Below are 20,048 nucleotides of genomic sequence, written 5' to 3' on the forward strand. Positions count from 1 at the left end.
TTACCCAAATGGAAAACTTCATCAACTTTGCTTTCAGACTATAACCTCTGCCCCCATTTTAGTTTTGTTTGGCAGCCATTGGTAATGTTTGTTATTCCCATTTACACCTCTTCTGGACCAATCATTGGTTTCTTTACTTGTCCCATTACCATCTAATGTAACCGTATGCCATCATCCTTTTCTCTTTTAATATCTCCTGCGTGCTAACCTACATCAGAACATTCCTCTTGTTTTCTCACTCCCCTCCTTTCCCTGCCCCTGTATTTGTTTCAAATTGGTGTCAGCTCTTTTTCCATTTCTGTGGAAAGATCATCAAACTGAAATGTTAATTCTGCTTCTCTTTCTACCTGATGCTATCTGATTTCTTGAGTATTTCAAGCAATTTCTATTTTTATTTCAGACTTCTTGAACCTGCAATATTTTAGTTTTGCTTTTGTATTTGCATTAAATTAATCTTGCTGCTGTGTTCTCTATAGGGATCAGTGGTATATGGCTCTGTGTTTGAGTGCTGAACATTTAACAGGTTGGGAATATCTTCCTTTGCCTAGCATCACCGAGGGTGACAATATAAAGTGTGTGAGTGCTTGGTGTTTTAAGAGCCGGATGCAATTGCAGAGTAATTAGATATTAATTTTACATGTTCCTGGCTGTGAGTTTGAGAGGTTGAACTGAAAGTCAGAGTTGTTACAGCGCACACTTCTTAGAAGTGATTCTCTCGATGTTAATACACATTTATATCTGAGATAGATTCTGAATAGGAGCCACGTGCCAGTACAAATACTAATTTATTTACAAAGTAAATCTGAATTCTGTTTTGGTGCATCAGCATAACATGTGCGCATTTGTTTCGATAGATTGGGGTGGTGACCTTTGATCTGTTGATGCGTTGACAGTAGTGATTATTTGGGATGTTGGTCAAATAAATGACCCTATCAAGGTTCACTTACATTGAATTCAGCTTTAATCTATAGGGGACGTCCAAAGGACCGTTCTTGGCGATTGAGAACATCCAAGAGAAAATGGCTGAGGGTTGTAGCAGTGCTAAGATCATTGTTTTTGCAGTGAAAGGTTTGGGCATTGAATTTTGGCTGCCTTTTCCCATGGCATTCTTTTGGCATTCTCTAGGAATCTGCTACAAAGGTGTTATGTAACTATGCCAATTTTTCAAGATTAGTTACCGAGGAGTTCTAGTTAGAAACAATTGCAGGTCGAAAACTGAATATAATTATAGTTCCATTACTAATAGAGAATGACTGGCCCAATATCAGCGTTCTATTGTAATATCCAGAATAATTTTCCATTTCTTTCCTTTATTTAATTTGGCCATATTGATGATTTTTCTAATTCTACTACTTTGCATTATTATCTCTATTCAAATGTTGCCAGTGTGCCTAGTCGTAACATATTCAGCCCAGCTTCCTCATTGCCAAAGTGTTTTGAATAACTACCAGCGTGACCATTTAATCATTATGCATTGTCAATCACATTTAGGGCAGCACGGTAGCATGGTGGTTAGCATAAATGCGTCACAGCTCCAGGGTCCCAGGTTCGATTCCCGGCTGGGTCAATGTCTGTGCGGAGTCTGCACATCCTCCCCATGTGTGCGTGGGTTTCCTCCGGGTGCTCCGGTTTCCTCCCACAGTCCAAAGATGTGCGGGTTAGGTGGATTGGCCATGCTAAATTGCCCGTAGTGTCCTAAAAAGTAAGGTTGGGGGGGGGGGGGTTGTTGGGTTACGGGTATAGGGTGGATACGTGGGTTTGAGTAGGGTGATCATTGCTTGGCACAACATCGAGGGCTGAAGGGCCTGTTCTGTGCTGTACTGTTCTATGTTCTATTATCTAGGGTGGGATTTACCGAGCAATCCGCTGCGTATTTCGTGGCGGTGGGAGGCGGCCTGCCATTGGCCGGCTTCAGTGGAAGCCGTTGTCCACAGTGTTTCCCGTTGAATGCATCCCTCGCCGCCGGGAAACCCGTGAGGGGGAGGGGAGAGTGGGTGCGCTGTCGGTGCGACCATCAGTTCCCGCGGTGTGAATGGCCAGAAAACAGTGCCCCATGTGTTATGGACATTCGTTGTATCACATAACACTGCACAAAACCAATAGAAATTCTTCCACGCATAATTATTGAAATCCCAGCTGATAAATGGGGTAAAAAGTATTTAACTCAAAAGAAGTTCACGTCACTCTGAAATTTTCAGCATTTCCTGACAGGTATTTTATCAATCACAATTCAGTTTAACTGGAATTTTCCTGCATTCTGGATAATGTTAATAGGATTGAAGTTGGTTGGTGAAGATGAAACCAAGATAAAGAGCTTTTCTTTATTGAGAGAGTTTATTGACTTGTGGAGTTTCACAGTTCTCCTCCCGCACAATCCATTGCCTCAGCTATCAGCTATTTGTATGTGTTCAAAGACAATTAATAACTATCACTTGTTTCTTTTCACCATAACAATATAATTGACATGGCATTAACAAACCATAATAATATAATTGATATGACATTAACAGAACTAAATAAAGTCAACATTGCTGGATTCACTTTTTGGTTTTTTTCTCTTTTACAGATGAGATTTCCCCAGGAAATGTTTGGGACTCCAAAAACCGGGGTGTAAATGGAACACAGAAAGGACAGATCGTGTGGCGGATTGAACCCGGGCCATACTTTATGGAGGGTAAGGACAAATGATTTCACATCTTGTGGCACTAAAGCAAATTGGTGAAAGACAATAGCTTGCATTTATGTGGGGCGTGATCGTATGGCCTTGTGCCCGATTTGGGAAACGACGAGGTCGTTAAATCTTACGAGAGACCTCTCAAGAGATTTGTGACGCTTGGAATATCTCTCGAGATCTCACACTGCCATCTGGATCTTGCCCTCACTGGGTGGGATCCAGATTTACATATTTAAGCTAGCAGTTAGTCGCACTTAAATATGTCTGTGCTGGAGTCACCCAGGGCCTGGGATTGAACGCCCATGCTTGGGAGACCTCGCCTTGGCACCGTTTAGTACTAGTCCACACAGACATGGACCAGGCGTACTGGCACCTCGGGGGTTCTTCCAGGCTAGTGGAGGCCCCAGGTGCCGGGCTCTGGCAGTGTGATACCCTGTCACTGCCACCTGTGCACCCTGGCAGTGCCACCTTGGATGTCTGGGCGGCAGGTTGCCCATGCCGGGGATTGGGGGCGTCCTGCCCTTATGAGGTAGGGGTGAAAGGGTCTCGAGGACGGTTCCGGAGGCGTGGTCAGGTGTTGACAGATCAGGTGGCATTTAAAAATGGCACCCAGATCTCCTCCTGTACTGAAGAGCTGAATTAATCAGTGCAGCAAATGAAGGTAAGTACAGCTGAGTACGCCCAAAACGGGACACTTTTTTGCTGTTAAATCACGCCTATGGTGTCTTTAAGGTAGTATAATATCCCAAGACACTTCACAGAAATTGGGTCACTTAAGGAGATATAGAATATGTGACCTAAAGGCTAAATTTAAAGGCGTGACTTAAAGGAGGAGAAAGTGATTGAGAAGCAGAACTGGCAGTGCATCTTTTCACAATGCTGATGTCTTATGCTAAAGCTGAACTTTCATATATAGCTATGTTTCCCTTACCTCTGCACTACATTTCCCTTATGGGTAATCAGTTCACTGTTCTTTGCATCAGAGGAATATCAATAAACGTACTAATTTGTTGTTTTCTTAATAGCGTTTGTTTTCCTGCCAGTTTGCCATAAAACAGATTGGGAACAGATTGGGAAACAGATTCTGGAAAGGTGCAGAAGTCACAGGGTAGTAGTCATGGGCGACTTCAACTTCCCAAACATTGAGTGGAAACTCTTTAGATCAAATAGTTTGGATGGGGTAGTGTTTGTGCAGTGTGCCCAGGAAGCTTTTCTAACACAGTATGTAGATTGTCCGACCAGAGGGGAGGCCATATTGGATTTAGTACTTGGTAATGAACCAGGGCAGGTGATAGATTTGTTAGTGGGGGAGCATTTTGGAGGTAGTGACCACAATTCTGTGACTTTCACTTTAGTAATGGAGAGGGATAGGTGCGAGCAACAGGGCAAGGTTTATAATTGGGGGAAGGGTAAATACAATGCTGTCAGACAAGAATTGAAGTGCAGAAGTTGGGAACATAGGCTGTCAGGGAAGGACACAAGTGAAATGTGGAACTTGTTCAAGGATCAGGTACTGCGTGTCTTTGATATGTATGTCCCTGTCAGGCAGGGAAGAGATGGTCGAGTGAGAGAACCATGGTTGACAAGAGAGGTTGAATGTCTTGTTAAGAGGAAGAAGGAGACTTATGTTAGGCTGAAGAAACAAGGTTCAGACAGTGCGCTGGAGGGATACAAGATAGCCAGGAGGGAACTGAAGAAAGGGATTAGGAGAGCTAAGAGAGGGCATGAAAAATCTTTGGCGGGTAGGATCAAGGAAAACCCCAAGGCCTTTTACACATACGTGAGAAATATGAGAATGACTAGAGTGAGAGTAGGTCCGATTAAGGATAGTAGCGGGAGATTGTGTATTGAGTCTGAAGAGATAGGAGAGGTCTTGAACAAGTATTTTTCTTCAGTATTTACAAATGAGAGGGGCCATATTGTTGGAGAGGACAGCGTGAAGCAGACTGATAAGCTTGAGGAAATACATGTCAGGAAGGAAGATGTGTTGCGCGTTTTGAAAAACTTGAGGATAGACAAGTCCCCCGGGCCTGACGGGATATATCCAAGGATTCTATGGGAAGCAAGAAATGAAATTGCAGAGCCATTGGCAATGATCTTTTCGTCCTCGCTGTCAACAGGGGTGGTACCAGAGGATTGGAGAGTGGCGAATGTCGTGCCCCTGTTCAAAAAAGGAAATAGGGATAACCCTGGGAATTACAGGCCAGTTAGTCTTACTTCGGTGGTAGGCAAAGTAATGGAAAGGGTACTGAGGGATAGGATTTCTGAGCATCTGGAAAGGCATTGCTTGATTAGGGATAGTCAGCACGGATTTGTGAGGAGTAGGTCTTGCCTTACAAGTCTTATTGAATTCTTTGAGGAGGTGACCAAGCATGTGGATGAAGGTAAAGCAGTGGATGTAGTGTACATGGATTTTAGTAAGGCATTTGATAAGGTTCCCCATGGTAGGCTTATGCAGAAAGCAAGGAGGCATGGGATAGTGGGAAATTTGGCCAGTTGGATAACAAACTGGCTAACCGATAGAAGACAGAGAGTTGTGGTGGATGGCAAATATTCAGCCTGGAGCCCAGTTATCAGTGGCGTACCGCAGGGATCAGTTCTGGGTCCTCTGCTGTTTGTGATTTTCATTAACGACTTGGATGAGGGAGTTGAAGGGTGGGTCAGTAAATTTGCAGATGATACGAAGATTGGTGGAGTTGTGGATAGTGAGGAGGGCTGTTGTCGGCTTCAAAGAGACATAGATAGAATGCAGAGCTGGGCTGAGAAGTGGCAGATGGAGTTTAACCCTGACAAGTGTGAGGTTGTCCATTTTGGAAGGACAAATCTGAATGCGGAATGCAGGGTTAATGGTAGGGTTCTTGGCAATGTGGAGGAGCAGAGAGATCTTGGGGTCTATGTTCATTGTTCTCTGAAAGTTGCCACTCAAGTGAATAGAGCTGTGAAGAAGGCCTATGGTGTGCTAGCGTTCATTAGCAGAGGGATTGAATTTAAGAGCCGTGAGGTGATGATGCAGCTGTACAAAACCTTGGTCAGGCCACATTTGGAGTACTGTGTGCAGTTCTGGTCACCTCATTTTAGGAAGGATGTGGAAGCTTTGGAAAAGGTGCAAAGGAGATTTACCAGGATGTTGCCTGGAATGGAGAGTAGGTCATACGAGGAAAGATTGAGGGTGCTAGGCCTTTTCTCATTAGAACGGAGAAGGATGAGGGGCGACTTGATAGAGGTTTATAAGATGATCAGGGGAATAGATAGAGTAGACAGTCAGAGACTTTTTCCCCGGGTGGAACACACCATTACAAGGGGACATAAATTTAAGATAAATGGTGGAAGATATAGAGGGGATGTCAGAGGTAGGTTCTTTACCCAGAGAGTAGTGGGGGCATGGAATGCACTGCCTGTGGTAGTAGTTGAGTCGGAAAATTTATGGACCTTCAAGCGGCTATTGGATAGGTACTTGGATTAGGGTAGAATAAGGGAGTGTAGGTTAACTTCTTAAGGGCAGCACGGTAGCATTGTGGATAGCACAATTGCTTCACAGCTCCAGGGTCCCAGGTTCGATTTCGACTTGGGTCACTGTCTGTGTGGAGTCTGCACATCCTCCCCGTGACTGCGTGGGTTTCCTCCGGGTACTCCGGTTTCCTCCCACAGTCCAAAGATGTGCAGGTTGGGTGGATTGGCCATGACAAATTGTCCAAAATTCTATGATTAACCTAGGACAAAAGTTCGGCGCAACATCGTGGGCCGAAGGGCCTGTTCTGTGCTGTATTTCTCTATAAATCTATCTCTATAAATTGTCAAAGTCACAGTTTGTTTGGATATGCTGCAATGCCCAGTTGGCAAGAGGAGAAGCTTAATCTTGTGCTTTTCAACCTCCACACATAGTGCAGTGAAGGTAGTCATAAAATACAAACTTTACAGACTCTCCTCAAGGTTGGATTTAGATCTGAACGATTCATTTATTGTGAAACTAATATTACCTTGTTCAGATTGTCAGTAAACACAGATCAGATTCTTGACAATGTCTGCATGCTTCGAGCTTTATTTCTTCACTTCATTAAATTATTCATTTGCAGATTTTTATGTAGATAGAAAGAATATGCCAGTGTCTGCATCTCTATATTATTTACAATCATGTAAATACATCTAGAAAACCTATACCAAGTATCTGGGACCAGGATTCCCCATGCAAATGATGGAAGGTATTTGTCGTTTGCTGAGCCAGGTTGACACATTTCTTGTTGTTTATAATCTTTCAGACTATGACTTCAAAGACTAGCTCATTAGCATTTCAATTATATCTTGCCTCAAAAAAAATGTAGTGTGAATACACTTAGCTTTAATATGCACTTAAACCTATCACATGCTTTTCCAGTAAAAAAGGTTAGAAGTCCCATAAACTGTCAGCTACATGTAATGAACTTAAATTAATCAAATCCATGCAACAAGCTTGGTAATTTTGTATTACAATGCTAATTTCCAATGTGAAAATCTGCCAGGTAAAGTGATGCAACTGTGGTTTAATACTGAAAATTTAACTGGTACTTAAGTCATAGGGTGCGATGTACCGGCTATTCTGTGTCTGAAAAGCATTGTGCCACGGCACTACGTGGCTGGTAACTGCTAGAAGACCCCACTTCCGGGACTTACCAGCTAGCCATGCCTCGCCAGATCTAACATGATCTCACAAGACGTCGCAATGTGAAGCCCGCCTATTGTGGATAGGATTAGTTTTTGGAAGATTTGCATATTAAAGCGAAGCAGCTAGTCTTATCCTGTTTTGTGGGAGTCTCCCATGGGATCAGAGGCCCCCTACTGCATGCTCTCTGGACAGGTTGGCACCCTGGCACTTCTGGTGCCACCTGGGCACCCTGGCAGTGCCACACGGGTGCCAGCCTGGCACTGCCAAGGTGCCTGGCTGGCAATCTCTGCATGGCAGGGATCAGGCCTGAGGGTGCCCTCCGTAGGTGGGCGGGGGGCCTTGGGACCCCTTTACAGTTGGGGCTTGGGGTTTTTGGGGGTTACATCGGGGGCTCGAGAGATTGAGGTGGCGTCCCGATTTCTCCCTCTTCCTGCACTGAGGAGTTTCAGCGAGTGGGGCTCCTCGGTGCAGGAAACAGAACTAAGTGTGGCCTTGGCTGCGTGTTCTCCGCTGGGGCCCCTTATCTGACCGGAGCCATGTTAGAGTGTGTTGTGTTACTTGGCGCTGTGAATGCCGGGAAACACACAGCTAAAAGAGCTCCCTTTGGGATATAGTTCCCATTTGGTTCGATTGCGACCATTGAAATAGGTAAGTCAGGAAATGGTCCAATACTAAACAATGTTACCGGAGTGTTCTAACTTATGCATGCTCTGTGCTTTACTTTTTAAATGTTTTTTGTGAGTGTTAACAATGAGAGAAAGAAACGAACAGCGAGCCTGATGTTTAAGTTGTGAACTGTGGTGATTAATCTTTGCCTGGCTTTGCTTTAACTTAGTTAAAAGCAAGATGACCCACCAGATTGATGGTAATGGTAGAGTGGGTGATATCCTAGGCCATGAGGTTACTGATTGTGGTTAACTCCAATGGCCTACAATGCCTCGTGGATGCCCTTGAGTTGCTGGATCTGTTTGAAAGTTATCCCATTTAGCACAGTGACAGGACCAGACATCACGATGGAGCATATCCTCAATATGAAGTCAGGACGTTGTCCCCACATGGACTGTGCAGTGGTCACTCCTACCGATATTGTCATGGACAGATGCATCTGAGACAGGTAGATTTTTGAAGACAAGTTAAAGTAGGTTTTTCTGACTTGTTGCTTCCCGCATTAATGACTGCAGACCCAGTCTAGCATCTATGTCCATTAGGACTCGACTGGCTTTGTCAGTAGTGGTGCCACTGAGCCATTCTTGGTGATGGACATTGAAGCCCCCACAAAGAGGGGATTCTGTGCCCTTGCAACCCTTACTGCTTCTTCTAATTGGTGTTCAACATGGAGGAGAACTGATTGATCAGCTGAGGGAAGATGGTAGGTGGTAATCAGCTGGAGGTTTCCATGCCCATGTTTGACCTGGTGCCATGAGACTTCATGGGGTCCAGAATCAATGTTGAGGACTCCCAAGGCAACTTCTTCTCAACTGCATACCACTGTACAGTCACCTCTATTGGATCTGTCCTGCTGGTGGGACAAGGTATATTCAGGGATGGTGATGGTGGCATCCAAAACATTGTAAATATGATTTGGTGACTATGACTATATCAGGCTCTTGCTGGGCTAGTCTATGGGAGAGCTCTCCCAAGCTATCAGATGTTATTAAGGAGAACCTTGCAGGTCAACAGGGTTGGGTTTTCTGAAGTAATTACCGGTGCCTAGGTCGATGCCAGGTGGTTGGCCTAGTTTTGTTCCTTGTCGAGTTTTCTGTAGCAGTTTGATACTACTGAGTAGCTTGTTAGGTCACTTCAGAGGTCATTTAAGAGTCAACCACATTGCTTTGAGTGACATGTAGACCAAACCCAAGTATGAACAGCAGATTTCCTTCTCTAAACGGCATTGGTGAACCAGATGGGGGTTTTCAGACAATTGGAAATTGTTTCATGGTCATCGTTACTGAGTCTAACTTCCATTTCCAGATTTATATTAAATTCCACCAACTGTTGTGGTGGGATTTGAACCCGTGTCCCCAGAGCATCAGACTGGGACTCTGGATTACTAGTCCAGTGACACTAAAATGTACCGTTGCCTCCCCTGCTTGCTACTGTCTTTATGTCTGTTTGCCTTTCCAGAGTGTTTTTCAATAATATAAGAGGATCTTCTCCTTGAGTTATTGCAGTGTTTCTGCTTTACTTGTTGCAGAAAATGAAATGAATGAAAGGAGCTTTAGGAGGTTTTTAAACAATGATGCATTCAAAATTAAAACTGGGATGCTGTTCTCCAGGAAGGTACTTTGCTATAGACCAGTGTTTTTCAAACTTTTTTTCCGGGACCCATTTTTACCAACCGGCGACCCACACCGGCCGACCTCGACCCACACCGGCCGACCTCGACCCACACCGGCCGACCTCGACCCACACCGGCCGACCTCGACCCACGCCGGCCGACCTTCTCGACCCATGCCGGCCGACCTTCGCAACCCAGGCCACCGACCTTCGCGACTCACACTGGCTGACCTTCACGACCCATGCCAGCTGACCATTGCGACCCACGCCGGCCGGCCGGCCGGCCCTTGTGACTCACGCCGGCTGACCTTGGCGATCCACCATTTTCTCTTGCCTTGTTTGCTGCTGACAAAATGGAGGAATCGCAATCACGCACAAGGCACGTGATGTCAATGTTCAGGGGGCGTGACCTGCTCTCTGCATCCCTTCAGGCAGGAAGATTACACAGAAGTTTTTTTTTTAATCTTCTGAGTCTCCGATTACGCAAATCCGGCGGCAACAGCCGCAGCAGCCGTCTTTTTTTTACAAGTTCAGGGGGCGGAGTTTATTTGATAAAATTTTGCAGGAAAAAAATGTAGAAACTAGAAATTTAATGTATAGAAATTGGAGGTTCACCACATTTCACCTAAACATTACAATTAAAATGCAAAAAAATAAAAACACTGACAAATCAATTAATTGATAAAGCTCCAAACACAACCTGCAGGCACTTTGTTTTGGAATGTTTAAAAATCAAGATTAAACAAGTTGACATCTCTTGGTTGAATTTACAGCTGCGGTGAAACCATCGTTGGATCACTCACTGCACATCCTAGTCTTTGTTATACTGATTCCTGTACTCACTCCAGAACTGTTGAAGTTGTGCCTGCTGTTGACGGCTCCAGTTCTGTTTGAAGCCCTGACCTTGGTGGAAGTTTTCATTTCTGTAGCCTTGGTTAAAGCCTCGCCCTTGCCCTAACCCTTGCCCCTGAAATTTTGTCCATAGCGTCCTCGGTTGCTGCCTGTACCACTGCCTGTGGTTGTCTGCTGTGCCCTGTGGTTGTAGGCTCACCTTCACCCAACAGTTCCAATGAAGGTGAAGCCTTCCGGTGTTGGAAACTATGGAGTCTCCATCTGTCCAAAGTTAAGCTCCACAGCACAATTGTGGCACAGATCATGCGGAAATAAGGCTCTGTCAGCGAGACTGTCTTTCCCAATCTTAAATGCAACACCCAGATCCAGACCATTCTTGGAGTAAGAGACTTCCACTTAATTAGCATCAAAGTTCAGAATTCAACCAATCACATCATTCCCCCCCAAACTTTTTGCAGTCGGCATTTAACAATGCCGGCTGTGAGCGGCCTTCAAAAAGACTGCGACCATATTTTAAAAATGTGGTTGCACTGTGCATGCGTGCCCGCTCATTGGTGCGCTTGCACAAAACTGCGCATGCGCACCGATGAGCAGGCACGCTTGCGCAGTGCAACCACTTTTTTTTAATATATATGGTCGCGGTCTTTTTGAAGGCCACTCGCAGCCGGCATTGTTAAAGGCCAGCTGCTGGGCGTGAATTTGTGCAATCGGGAGTGCTGCAATGGACGGCTCCGCGACCCTTCCAACACCCGCCCGCGACCCACCCACGGGTCGCGCCCCCAACTTTGAAAATGCCTGCCATAGATCACTCAGCAATTTTGACAACCTCGCTTCAAGCTGCCGAGAAAATGTAACTTTTCATGCAATGCCACCTGCATTCTCTGGTACTTCTGTCTAGTAGTTAACAATAGAAATTTTCAAATGTGTACAGACCATACAGTATCCTGTAATAATTATGCAAAATAGGTCTGTAGCAAGTTGATGATGTAATACCTTGAGCAAAATTGGAGCTTACGTTGTATAAGTTTATGTTATTCCTTTTATAGCATGGCCGTCAGGAGCTAAATGTTTCATATTTAATAGCTTGGTGCCTTCCTCCCTTGCAGGAGTTCCTCACGGTAGTGTCCTTGTTCCAAGCTTCTTCAGGTGCTTCATCAATGACCTTCCCTTCGTCATAAGGTCAGAAGTGGTAACATTTGCTGATGATTGCACAGTGCTCAGTATTATTTCCAACTCCTGAGATACTGGAGAAATCCTTGTGCACATGTAGTCAGTCATGGACAACATTCAGACTTGATAAGGGACTATCTTGTGCCACTAAAGTTCCAGGCAATAACCATCTCCAAATAAAGAGAATCTCAGCATCTCTCCTTGACAATCAATAGCATTATCATTGCTGAATCCCCCGCAACCAACATCCTGGAAGTCACTACTGACCAGGAACTTAAAAAATATATATATTTTATTCCAAACAATACAAAAGTTTCCAAAATCATACCAAAAACACGAGTAACCATATTACAGACAGTTTGTCATGTTATACCTTTATAAATTAACTAATTTAACCTCCAAAACAGCGTCCCATCCCCCACCATCCCCTCCCCCCTATTAATTGCTGGCAACAAACAAATCTTTGAAAACAGGGATAAACAGCCTCCATCTCGATTCAAATCCCTCCTCTGACCCTCAAGGGAAAACTCTGCCGCATCCCCCAATCACGCCGTAGCCCTCGGTGGCACCACCGACCTCCATCCAAGTAGTATACATTGCTGGGCAATCAGAGAGGCGAAGGCCAGGACATTGGTCGCCTTCCCCTCCAGGAGCACCGACACCTTTCTCCCCCCATCACTGCCGCACCTTTCTACGTCCGGCACCCAGTAATAATATTATTTTTTTAAATTTGTTTTTTAAAATAAATTTAGAGTAGCCAATTCATTTTTTCCAATTAAGGGGTAATTTAGCATGGTCAATCCACCTACCCTGCACATCTTTGGGTTGTGGGAGCGAAAACCATGCAAACACGGGGAGAATGTACAAACTCCGCACGGACAGTGACCCAGAGCCGGGATCGAACCTGGGACCTCAGCGCCGTGAGGCAGCAGGGCTTATCCACTGCGCCACCGTGCTGCTCTCCCAGTAATAATAAGAACATAAGAACATAATATAGTAGATTGAGCAACACCAGCCTCACGGAACGCCGTCCCCTCTGCAAGGGAGGCTCTCTGGATCCTAGGTATCTTGCCTGCCCACACAAATGCCGAAATTAACTTATCCACTCTCACAAAGAAAGCTTTAAGGAGGAAAATTGGGAGAGACTGAAACATGAACAGGAACCCCTGGCGAGTGTTTATTTTTATGCACTGTACCTGCCAAGGAAATTGGGAGAACATCCCACCTTTTCAGGTCCCCTCTCACCTCCTCCACCAAGCTGGCCAAATTCAATTTGTGCATCACACATGAGCCACCTGAATACCAAGATACCTGAAATTTGTTATGGCCAGCTTGAATGGCAAGGTTCCCAAGTCTGTATCCCTACCCAGGGAATTCACTGGGAAGACCTCACTCTTAGCCATGTTAAGTTTGTATCCTGAGAATGATACAAACTTCTTAACAACCCCATTATACTCCCCATACATGAATATGGGGCCGAAACATATTGCAACACATAGTCTGCATGAAGGGACACCCTATGCTCTCAACCCCCTTTTCAATGCCATACCATTCTTTTACAACCTAAGTGCGATGGCCAGGGGTTCAGTAGCTAATGCGAATAGCAAAGGGGACAACAGGCACCCCTGTTTGTTAGCCATTTGGCTGCTGTTGTATAAAGAACATAGAACATAGAACATAGAACAGTACAGCACAGAACAGGCCCTTCGGCCCTCAATGTTGTGCCGAGCCATGATCACCCTACTCAAACCCACGTATCCACCCTATACCCGTAACCCAACAACCCCCCCCCTTAACCTTACTTTAATTAGGACACTACGGGCAATTTAGCATGGCCAATCCACCTAACCCGCACATCTTTGGACTGTGGGAGGAAACCGGAGCACCCGGAGGAAACCCACGCACACAGGGGGAGGACGTGCAGACTCCACACAGACAGTGACCCAGCTGGGAATCGAACCTGGGACCCTGGAGCTGTGAAGCATTTATGCTAACCACCATGCTACCCTGCAACCCAGAGTCAAGTGTTCTGCTCCTTTTCACAAACACTTTTATTTTCCATATTTTTCACCTTCATTTGGCCATGCGTGGGTCGTGATGCACAAATTGAATTTGGGTCACACTCTGTACAAAACTCTACCATCACATCACATGCCCAAAGGCCACCTCTGAAGCCTCTTTACATATCAGTGTCAATTATTGGATACGTAACATAAATGAGACATAAGGGGCGGGATTCTCTCAGCTCACGCCGGGCCGGAGAATCGCTGGGCCGGCCGCGAATCGCATGACGCCGCCCCGACACCGGTCCGCCGATTCTCCGGAAATTCTCCGCCCGGGATGGGCCGAGTGGCTGCAAAAATAAATCTGAGTCCCGCCAGTGGCTTCCACGTGTCTTCTTACCCGGTGGGACCTCGGCGTCCATTATTCCGGGGGCGGCCTGGTCTGGGGGGGGGACCTCCGCTGTGGCCTGGCCCGCGATCGGGGTCCACCGATTGGCGGGCCAGCCTCTCGGGCTGGGGGCCTCTTTTACTCTGCGCCGGCCCCTGTCGCCCTACGCCATGTCGCGTCAGGGCCGGTGCGGAGAAGGAAGCCACCGCGCATGTGTGCATATGCGCCGGCCGCATTGCGTATACACGTATTGGCATCGGTCGCAGCGCGCATGCACAGACCCGCGGCGCCCATTTGATGGCGGTATCGGCAGCTGGAGCAGCGTGGGTCGCTCCATTGCTGTCCTGGCCTACTGAGGGGCTTGGAATTGCTGCTCCTGGGGGCCTGTTGACGCCGTTGTGTTTCTTAACCCATTCCTTAACACTGTTACGTGCCCCTATGCAGCCGGAAGTATCCGGGCTCAGTGCTTTCATTGTTACACTCACCATGGGGCGGTATACAACAATCTACCCAGGGGATAAATAGCCCAAATCCAAACTGTCTCAGGACACATTCTATAAAATGTCTCAAATGCTCTATTGATTTTATCTGGAGCCGTCAACAGCCTTCCACCATTGTCCCTAACCTGAACTATCTCTCTGTGGCTGCCTGTTGGCTCAAATTGTGAGTAACAGACAGGTGGTCTTCTCATGTTTACAGAATACACCCATGAGTGATGCAATTGGCTCATCCCCTTCACAAATGATACCGGTTCGAACTCCACCGGCAACCTCTTTTTCTCCGTTAACAGCTATTTTGTCTGGGCTGCTGAATATCGCTGATCGACTTCCAAGATAGCACCAAACAACTTCTGTCTTTCCACTCTCCCAACCGTATCCCTATCGGCCTTATATGATATTACCTCTCTTCTGGCCACACCTCAGTGCTTCCCAGAATGTGGAAGGAAAACTTCCCAGTTCTGATTAAACTCCACATAGTTCGTTATGGCCGAGGCTACCTTCTCGCGAAATTTCTTGTCTGCAGGAGTGCCGAATCTAACCTCTACGGGGTCCACAGGGATCAACCTGTTTCTCACCTCACGTCCACATAATGTGGCGCCTGGTCCGATACCACTATCACCGGATATTCCGCTTCCACAATCCCTGGGAATATCGATTTCTCCACTATGAAAAAGTCTATTTGGGAGTATACCCGAAGCACATGGGAGAAGAAGGAAAACTCCCTCTCTCCCAGATGCCTAACCCTCCACGGATCCACCTCCGCACCTTCCCTGCCGCCCCCACCCCCCCCTCCCCCTCCCTCCCCGCCAATGAATACCTCCAGTTCCCTCACCATTCCCAACGTTACTTAGGGCTTTCACTGAGAAGACAATAAAAGAGTCCTCTGTGTGGAAGCTAGGGAACAGTGCAGACAGGGGCGGTGAAAGAAACTATAGCTGGAACACTTACTTGGGAGCTCCATGTGTCCATTCCTCGAAGGAGAACAGCTGTATCCTGCGAATAGCCCCCTCAGATCCATTGGCTTGATGCTATTCATAGTTTTCTAGTAGAGGTTGCCGGTGGAGTTCGAAGTGGTATCATTTGTGAAGGGGGTGAGCCAATTGCATCACTCATGGGTATATTCTGTAAATATGAGAAGAATACCATCAGTCTGTTACTCACAATTTGAGCCAACAGGCAGCTACAGAGAGATAGTTCAGGTTAGGGATGATGGGGGACGGCCGAGTGACAGCTTCCACATTCCAGCTGCAACCTTGATTCATTCATTTCCCTTCATGGATCAGTAACTCTAAGTGGTGAAACCTCAATATTTAGAAACATTGACCACATCAAAAAAGATAAGTGCATTCCAAACACTGAGTGTATTGCAATCACTCTGTGTGTGATTACAGGGGTATGGAGGGGGGGGGTTCTCTATTGCAGTTGTGTCTGAGAGGGGTCTCTCCATTACAGGAGTCCCTGGGGGGTCTCCCTATTGCTGGGGTCCCCGTGGGGGGGGGGGGGGGGGGGGGGGGGGGGTTGTGGGGGGGTTCCCTATTGCAGGTGTCCTGAGGGGGCTCTCCCCATTACAAGGGTTCTGGGGGTGGGTCCTATTGCAGGTGTTCTGGGCAGACTCTCCCTATTACAGGGGTCCTGAGGGGGGTGTCTTCCTATTGCAAGGGTCCATGGGAGCCTTTTCCTATTCCAGGGGTCCCTGGGGGGGGGGAGTGTCGCCCTGTTACAGGGGATCCCTCTATTACAGGGGTTCCTGGGGTGTCTCCCTATTTAGGAGATCCTGGGGGATCTCTAAACGGCAGCACAATAGCAGGAATCTCCCATATTCCTCGACATGCATACATTTGCATGGCAGGGGACACAGAATTGCACCCCCATTTGCATTCCACGGGGATCATAAATCGATTACAATTTTCCTCCGGCCGGAGAACGTAGAGCGGGATTCTCCGTTGGCTGACGGCAAAATTGTGAAACACCCGACGGTACCCCTGGCTTCAGGGACGCGCCAGGGTCAGAGGTCCTCATGGTGCTGGCCACCGACGGGGTCAGAAGTGTGGAGGGGGGGTGGACATGAGCCCGCAGTGCCAACCGGGCCACCATGTAGCCCGTTCAACCTTGATGGGCACAGGGATATGCACCATGTTACATGTTGACCTTTCTTCCTCTGCAGACAATGGATATTGGAATACAACCAGCAATGGTGGCGTTCCTGCTAGTCGCTGCAGCCCTGAGGGTTGCCATGTGGCTGCACGAGCTGGAGCAGTTCGAGGAGGAGGAAGTTGTATCAGTGGATCATGCATCAGCGGAGCGTGCTGCAGAGGAACATGAGACATCCGCCCAGGATGGAGAGCTGGTCGCCCAACAGGCCGAGGAGGAGGTGCCAAGGAGGTGCCTCATGAGGCCTCGTGTACCGGCAGCGCCTGCCATTCGAGGACCTGCTGGACTGTGCGTGCGTCGAAGACTCTGGCTGAGCAGGGAGATAGTGCGACTTATCTGCCAGATGATGGCACAGCTGGCACCATGGGGGTATAGGGGAGGACACCCGCTCCCAGTGGCCGTCATGATGTCAGTCGTCCTGAACCTTTACGCTGTGGGATCCTTCCAGGTGCGGAGTGGGGACCTGTCCAGGATCGCACAGACCTCAGTGCACAGGTGCATCCGTGCCACAACAGAGGCTCTATGCTCAGGCGGCTCAATACATCCATTTCAATGTGGACCGAATCCACCAGGATGCCCTGGGGTTCGCTGCCATCGACAAGATGCCCCTGGACCAGGGGATGATCGACAGGATGCATATACCCCTACGAGCACCTGCAGATGACAGGCCGCTCTACACAAACTGAAAAGGGTTCCACTTGATGAACGTGCAGCTGATACGTGACTATCAGATGCGCATCATACACGTCTACGCCCAATACCCAGGCAGTGTGCATGACGCCTTCATTCTGGCACACTTGACGATTCATGACATATTCGAGACGCCCCCTCCGGCTGAGGGGTTGGCTCCTGGGCGGCAGGGTTTATCCACAGCGCTCTTGGATCATGACACCTATCCGGAGGCCACAGACCGACGCGGAGACCCGCTACAACGACGCCCATACAGCAAGCAGGAGCGTGATCGAGTGGTGCTTCGGCCTCCTGAAGCTGTGGTGCAGGTGCCTGGACCATTCTGGAGCGGCCCTCCAGTGTAATGCTGAGAGGGTCGCCCGCATCCTGGCGGCCTGCTGCCTCCTCCATAACATCGCAGAGGATCGATCATGTTGGAGGAGGAGGAATGGCAGGCCTCATCTGACGAGGAAGATCCGGGGGGGAGGGTGGCCAGGACATGGAGCCTAGGCAGGCACAGGGAAATTGTAGCTGAAGGTTGCATCTGCATCCAATTGATGTCATGTGACCTCGGTGTACATTATACCAAAAGGATCCCACATCCAAAGGCCAAAATCAAAATTGCAGTCTGTGGAGTGACGACAATAATGGGTAGGAAGTAGCACACGCTGAATTTTATCGTACTGCCATGCTGTTCCCACCTGAACATGGGATAAAATCGAGGTAGTAAAATTCTGGCAGGAAGTGGTGGGTATGAACTAAGCATGGACGATCGTCTGCTATCATTCAGAAGTAGGATCTGGGGAAGTGGCTTGAGTATTCAGCATTCAGAAAATGGTCTAAACTTAATTTGATAAATAAACAATTACAGTTCATTGTTTACCTGTATGTTTTTTCCGACATTGCATGTGTATCCGATGACTATCAAGGTTACTGTACATTTTTTCCCCCAGTAAAAATCTAGTTTGATTGGATCGTAACAGAACCTTGGTGTCACTTGATTAATATCAGAGTGCGCTCTGCTTTCATGTGAAGTCAGGCCCCTTTTCTTCCAATACAGTATAAGAATTACTGTTGAATCTTTATAAAATCTGAATGGGTAAATTGAGAAGCAGACATATATATCCGTGACACCTGCAAAAATATTGTTCAATGTTGTCAAGTCAGAAAATCTACAGAAAATTGGGTAATAAAAAGAAAAACTGAGATTGCTGAAAATGTACAGCAGGTCCAGCAGCATCTGAAATTAAAAAGGACTATTAATATTCCGTTTGTGATCTTTTGTCAGAATAGTGTGATTATTTACAATATTCAAACAAAAATAAAAGCATAACTTTATCATTATTTTAAAAATTATTTAATCGTCAGCTGCTTCATAGGATTATGCAGCAAGAGGGCCATTTGTTGCATGGTTAATTGGAGACATTTTCTAACTGTTCTCAGCTGGAGTACTCCTGGTGGCACATATTTAAAAGCTGAATATAGGCTGCACATGAAATTAAGATCCTTTAAACTTATGACTATATAAACTGTGCTCTACATCTGAACTGCTGTCATGCGCTTCCGGTGGTTGAGGCCTGAGACATAGGCCTGAGTTTTCACTCCTGGTTGGGGAGCGTAGAGCTGCTGCAATTCCCAGCTCCACAAATCTGATATAGGAAAAAGTGCTCCAGAACTTCCAGTTTTCATTCTGTGGCGTTGGGTTTATGGGAGTCAAGGTGGGAGATCCCGGAAACTGTGGAGGTTGCCAGGTGTGGAGGCAGGCTGAGCAAACTATTGAAACAATTGGGGTAAATAAATAGTAACACAAAAGGCAGTCTTCCAGCACACTATCCCCATGCTCAGTTCATGCCAACCCATGCCACTTCATGAACCCACCCACTCTCCGTGGCCTATATGCCCTCCATGCCAATCTATGCTCCTCCATTTACTCCCATGCCAACTTATGCCCCTTTGCACAACTCCCATTGCTCCTCATACCCTCCATGCCAAAACTAGGAGCATCTCCCAAGGCTATTTATGGTCCCGATGTCACCGTAATACCAACTTATGCCAATCAATCCCCCACCTATCATCCTTTCAGCTAACCATGCCAATTCACTCCAAACCCACCATGGGCTGACCTCAACACCCATGCTGAGATTAAATAAAGTTCTTAAGTGTCTATTAACAATTTCGCTCATTCTTGCTGATAACCCATTCACTACATTTAACCTCTTTCAACCCCTTATAAAATCAAACATTGGAATTCATAGTCCCACTTCAAAGTGTTTGTACCCACTTGGAACTGTCAATCAAACTGTGAACTTGTAGCAGCTCTGTGAACCACTGATGTGCAATTTATAACCTGCCTCCCGACTTCCCCTTCCCCCCGCCCCCTGCAAAGTAGCAGGGGCCATATTGGGGGTGCAAGCTCCAGGTCTGGCCTCCGCTGCTATTTTTGTGACAACAGAGAGGCTATCTATCTTTCTGAAAATACAAGCCAAGTGGTGTAAAGTACCCTGAAGATCAGAAATGAATACCCTCATTGATATCCTGAAACAAAATGTGGTCAGACTACAAGAGCTGCACCCAGCTCAAAGGAAAACTGGATCTGGTCAATATACAGTAGCAGTGATAAGGAGCTCCAACCACCTGTTAAATATGTTTCAGTTTTAGTATTGGATGCCTTTAAGTTTGTTACTTTGTTTAAACTATGTCATCATATATTGAGCACTGGTACCAA

The 20,048-nt window shown here is 46.8% G+C and overlaps 1 protein-coding gene across 4 annotated transcripts in view; it reads left to right on the top strand.

The window, feature by feature from the left end:
- The window catches only part of LOC119961788 (E3 ubiquitin-protein ligase HECW2-like), a 514,237-nt gene that overhangs the window by 244,334 nt on the left and 249,855 nt on the right, over positions 1-20,048 (top strand). For all 4 annotated transcript variants that reach the window (XM_038789112.1, XM_038789113.1, XM_038789110.1 and 1 more), the window contains exon 3: positions 2,567-2,674. In XM_038789112.1, coding sequence (XP_038645040.1) covers positions 2,567-2,674 — 108 coding nt within the window. The remainder of the gene's footprint in view (positions 1-2,566; positions 2,675-20,048) is intronic.

The sequence above is a fragment of the Scyliorhinus canicula genome, chromosome 2, assembly GCF_902713615.1.
Source record: "Scyliorhinus canicula chromosome 2, sScyCan1.1, whole genome shotgun sequence".
Classification (NCBI taxonomy): Eukaryota; Metazoa; Chordata; class Chondrichthyes; order Carcharhiniformes; family Scyliorhinidae; genus Scyliorhinus; species Scyliorhinus canicula.